Source organism: Salvelinus sp. IW2-2015, unplaced genomic scaffold (genome assembly GCF_002910315.2).
Source record: "Salvelinus sp. IW2-2015 unplaced genomic scaffold, ASM291031v2 Un_scaffold3675, whole genome shotgun sequence".
NCBI lineage: Eukaryota > Metazoa > Chordata > Actinopteri > Salmoniformes > Salmonidae > Salvelinus > Salvelinus sp. IW2-2015.
In genome coordinates, this window is record NW_019944952.1 from 2,888 (window position 1) to 8,526 (window position 5,639).

General features: G+C 42.2%; 1 protein-coding gene and 1 long non-coding RNA gene across 3 annotated transcripts in view; one reads left to right on the top strand and one right to left on the bottom strand.

Annotated features, from left to right (window-relative positions):
• LOC139025977 (uncharacterized) overlaps positions 1-83 on the bottom strand; it is a 657-nt gene extending 574 nt beyond the window's left edge. For both annotated transcript variants that reach the window (XR_011477669.1, XR_011477670.1), the window contains exon 1: positions 21-83. This is a non-coding gene — a long non-coding RNA (uncharacterized lncRNA). The remainder of the gene's footprint in view (positions 1-20) is intronic.
• A 2,622-nt stretch (positions 84-2,705) lies between these two features.
• LOC112076302 (striatin) overlaps positions 2,706-5,639 on the top strand; it is a 44,151-nt gene continuing 41,217 nt past the window's right edge. The window contains 1 exon segment of the mRNA XM_070441254.1: positions 2,706-3,102. Within this exon segment, the coding sequence (XP_070297355.1) occupies positions 2,893-3,102 (210 nt within the window). The 5' untranslated portion in view covers positions 2,706-2,892.

Here is a 5,639-nt window from a genome sequence, read left to right on the forward strand (position 1 = left end):
TCACAACACTTAAAATAGACCTCTCACAGGCCAGTCCTTTACAACATGTTTGAGAGAGACAGAGTTCTACTGAGGAACCTTACTGATTGTGGTGATCCATGCTAACATGGGGATGCATGATTTCATGACTTCTGAAGGAAAAAAATCTATGGGAAAGATTGTTTGGAAGATGAAGTAATGATTTTATAAATGTTTTGATTGCCTGTAAATAGTTGGTTATTATTTAAAGGTAAATATAAAGATACATTTAAAAAAAGGACCTGAAAAATGCAATCAATCAGTTTGTGAACGTCACGAGTGGGGTAATAATGTCGCCAACACACTGTTACACTAACATGGCATATCAACCCCCATGAGTCACTACCCATAGTCAATAAAGTCACTGGATGACCCACAGTTAGTCACTCACGACCAACAGTCACTTACGACCCACAGTTAATAAAGTCACAAACCGTGACTCACAGTTAATAAAGTAGTTTTTTTCACCTATTCTACAGGTCGTTTTGTCACTTTTTTCACTCTGTTTTTGCTCCAAATGTTACTGACTTTTAAGAATGTGTTTTTCTTGTTTCCAACTGCACACAGAAGTTGAATCATGTGTAGAATATCAAACTACATGAGAGCTCAAAGCTCCTGGCCCAGAGACGGGTAAGGTGCCCATTTTACCCAGTTTTGAGAGCTCAAAGCTCCTGGCCCAGAGACGGGTAAGGTGACAATATATCCAGTTTTGAGACTCAAAGCTCCTGGCCCAGAGACGGGTAAGGTGACCATTTACCCAGTTTTGAGAGCTCAAAGCTCCTGGCCCAGAAACGGGTAAGGTGACCATTTATCCAGCTATGAGAGCTCAAAGCCCCTGGCCCAGAGACAGTTAAGGTGACCATATATCAAGCTTTGAGAGCTCAAAGCCCCTGGCCCAGAGACAGGTAAGGTGACACATTTATCCAGCTTTGAGAGCTCAACGCTCCTGGCCCAGAGACGGTAAGGTGACCATTTATCCGCTTTGAGAGCTCAACGCTCCTGGCCCAGAGACGGGTAAGGTGACCATTTACCCAGTTTTGAAGAGCTCAAAGCTCCTGGCCCAGAGACGGGTAAGGTGACCATAATATCCAGTTTTGAGAGCTCAAAGCTCCTGGCCCAGAGACGGGTAAGGTGACCATTTACCCAGTTTTGAGAGCTCAAAGCTCCTGGCCCAGAGACGGGTAAGGTGACCATTTACCCAGTTTTGAGAGCTCAAAGCTCCTGGCCCGAAACGGGTAAGGTGACCATTTATCAGCTTTTGAGAGCTCAAAGCTTCCTGGCCCAGAGACGGGTAAGGTGACCATTTATCCAGCTTTGAGAGCTCAACGCTCCTGGCCCAGAGACGGGTAAGGTGACCATTTATCCAGCTTTGAGAGCTCAACGCTGGCTCCTGGCCCAGAGACGGGTAAGGTGACCATTTATCCAGCTATTGGACAATGCCTACAGTTATTGGAGAAAGTATCATGTCAATAAAGCTTCTTTGAGATTATTCCTTGTGTATTACATTTTAATATTACTGACAATTATATTGCTGTGCCATGTAGGCAACTGATAAAAGTGTATCATGTAGCTATGTGTGATGAAGAAGAGATGTTTTTGAAAGGTTATCAATGAGGAGATTAATGCCCTGGGGGAACGGGATAGCGTTTGATTTGATTTGTTTTGAAACCGGGCGTGAGCCATGTGCCCCGTCAAGAGCCGACGGCTGAAAACAAAAGTGATGTACGTCAAGCGTGTGGAATAATGAGTTCGGAGTCAAATGTTTCCACATGCAAAAGTCCTTGCTCTTTATGAAAACAGATATTTTTACTTGCCTTCTTTATGTATCTGAACTATACATCAGGCTTTTTTTGTTGCCATTATAACCCACCCGGTGATGTTCGATTTGAGCAAGTCGCTCTTCCCTCACCGCTTTCTCCTGGTGCATAGACGGGCCATAATACGGATTACCCGGTTCAGTCTAATCGAACTCCCTCGACTGGCTTCGACTACAGGGCGGTTGTAACTTCCCCAGGCGAGGGACGCTGCTCTGTGGATGACCCTATGCTGCTCCCAACCTGTTGTGTAGGTTTGAAATGATTTATTTGATATGTTTTACAACCACCCGAGCCACGGCCTGTTCACCCCGCTATCACCCAGAAGGCGCGGTCAGTACAGCTGCATCAAAGCTGGGACCGAGAGACTTCTAATCTCAAGGCCATCAGGCTGTTAAATAGCCATCACTAGGCGGCTTCCACCCGGTTACGTAACCCTGCACCTTAGAAGCTGCTGCCCCATATACATAGACATGAAATCACTAGCCACTTTAATAATGTTTACATATTTTTGCTTTACTCATCTCATATATATATAATATATATATATATATACTGTCATCTATTTTACTGTATTTTACTGTACTCCGAAATTGCTCATCCTAATATTTATATATTCCTTAATTCCATTATTTCACTTTTGGGTTGTGTGTATTGTTGTGAATGGTTAGATATTACTACACTGTTGAAACTAGAAACACAACCATTTCGCTACACCTGCAATGACATCTGCAAAACATATTTATGTGACAAATAACATTTAATTTGACATTATTGATACGGGGTCCCCTTGTGTGATTTTTCGGACCACCTCCATATCCTTACATGGTGTGGGAGTGATCATGTTCTCTGACGTCGGTCAATGACAGCTAGCTGTCAGAAAGTGCGCGCCCAGTATACTCCAGAGCGGAGAAGCGAGAGAGGTCTGTCGATATACCCGTAGTTTGTTTCTGCTCTTCACTTCAGATCACTTACCGTAGCTAAGCTATATCTAGACCTCACGAAGGAGCAAGGACACAAAAGAGGAGATATCCGTTCGTGACCTGAACCGAGCCCGGCCATGGACGAACAGGCAGGGCCCGGAGTTTTCTTCAACAACAATAACTCGATCTTAGCCGGTGTGGGGAAGGTACTGCTGCCGGAGGGGGATGTAGGGGAGGCGGCGAGGGCTCCTTACAGTATCCCGGGGATCCTACACTTCCTGCAACACGAATGGGCTCACTTCGAGGTGGAGAGGGCTCAATGGGAGGTGGAGCGCGCCGAATTGCAGGTGAATTTACTTTATATTTAATTCACTTTGAGGATGGTTTGTACTGCTGGTGGATTTGTAACACACTAGTTGTGGTTTTGCACCAATGTGATTGCATGTGCTTAGCATTCGTTTTCTTGCAACTAGTTAGCACTGCAGCGCACCCTGGTTGGTTAGCATATGCTAGCTAACTAGTTAGCTAACCGCCAGGTTCGCCACTCTTTATTGTCAAGCAAGACGCGAACTAGCCTAGATCCATGTATTTAGCTTGTTCTGGACGATGTTTAGTTTACACGCTAGCCAACTAGTCGTTTTGTTCAAATAAACTAGTTCACTAAAATGTTAACTAATCTATGTTGAGTCTAGCGCCAAAAGTGGGACGTTTGTTTGTGTAGCAAGCTAACTAGCTAATGAATAAACTAGCTGAAATTCCTCAAAAGGGTGGCTAACCAGTTAGCTAGCTAATGTTATAGCTAGCAATAATGTAACTAACTGGTTGACTAGTCAATCTGCTCTCTGCTACTTTTTAGGAAAATGCTATTTAAACAATCGTATTGTGTGCAATTACATCATATGAAAGTATAGGACTAACGTTACATTACAAATTGGTGATGCCATCTCCCGAACACAATCAAATTGTATTGGTCACATACACATATTTAGCAGATGTTATTGCGGGTGTAGCGAAATGCTTGTATAAAAAAATAAAAAACAACTCCACAGTATAGTGTGCATTGTCGGAGGATAGACGAATGTGTACGGTACCCAAACGTTTCCTGCAAGGGTTTTCCTCCTTCCTGACATTTTGAGCTCAGATGGTGTAATTCAAAGAAAGCTCAGATGGTGTTGTTTAAGAAAGGCTCAGCTGGCCGTCTTGTGCACAAGGGGGGCGGTGATATGGCGACTAGCAAAGGGCTACTATAGCCCAATAATATACTCTTAGCCATCGATGGTAACACAATTATAGTTTAGACCACATTTTGAGGCTATACAGTGTTTGTTTACGAACAAGCTTATACATGCTGATGGGGTACGACAGTTGAATTAAACTGATGAGGAATCCGTGGGTATATATCATTCATTTATGTAGGAACTGCAAATTGCCCTTTTTTAGGTCCAAGGACGTTATATAATTTCGAGAGTTAACGTTAGACTGGCTCTGGTTAGCCAAATACTCCATATAACGTTAAACGTGAATCGATTGTCAATTACAATACGGTTATAGGAAGATATCCATTTACTTTCATATCACTTTTGTTTTTTTAAATCACAAATGCTAAATATACAGTTACTGTACACTGTTTAACCGGATGTTTTACAGTTGCAGCTGACAGTATTTTTCAGTAACAACACATTTCTGTCGGCCTTCTGTTACACACAGGTGTTCGGGGGACGTAAGATAGATAATTAGCACAGGCGGTCGCTTTTTGTCTTCCGTTAACAGGAGCTCTAACATGGAGTCATGGCCCTACCGGAACTCTTAACACTATAAAGATGTGTAGTAATTTAAACTTATGTTTTTAGAAAATCATTTCTTGCTGATATGAAAGATACGTTCCTTAAGTTTCCAAAACCGTTCCGGATGCAATATGTGTTCCCGCTCGGACCAAGCATTTGTCCTTTTAACTAATGTCCCTGTGTACACAATATATCAGTTCCTGTCTATCTTCCACTCTGATTCAGTCAATTATCTGACAAATGAAATCCCCAGCTACAGTCTGCATTAAACCTAGGTGTTTTGCAGAAGGAGTTAGGCAGTCTCCATCTGTGTAGTAGTGAGTCTGTGTTTTGGGGACAGGCTTTAAGGGGCAGTGTAGGCCTTCATGTCTTTCATGACTGCATCTTGAATGATATCTCCCCTGACTCTCTACTGCATCACTCTGTCTCTCTTCCAGATGGGCCCTCATGTAAATCTCACTGGGGTAAACCAATTGAGTGATTAGGTTACTACTCCATAGAAAATCTTTGGTTTATGTGAGGGTTGTCATTACGTAGTGGTATCGTACCTTCCACTATCGCCATACTTGTTAAGATCGGGGCAAGGAAACCAAACACAAAGGGGATTTAACTTCTTTAGGAAAACAGCCCTAATGTTGGAATCAAATGTCTTTATGATGTCATCCACACTCACATTTATTTTCCAAGTTATAGCGTACAATATTTTATTTCCAGCAGGTTTTTAAGGATCAAAGAGTTTTCATTTTTGCCATGAACAGAAAAGCATGGGATCTGTAGACATAGGTGATTACTTTATTCCAACTAAACGCTTGATGTAAGCAACAACAAAAAAATGGCTAGGCTAAATGTCTTTTTAAATCAAATCAAATCAAATTTTATTAGTCACATACACATGGTTAGCAGATGTTAATGCGAGTGTAGCGAAATGCTTGTGCTTCTAGTTCCGACAATGCAGTAATAACCAACAAGTAATCTAACCTAACAATTCCACAACTACTACCTTATACACACACACAAGTGTAAAGGGATAAAGAATATGTACATAAAGATATATGAATGAGTGGTGGTACAGAACGGCATGGCAAGATGCAGTAGATGGT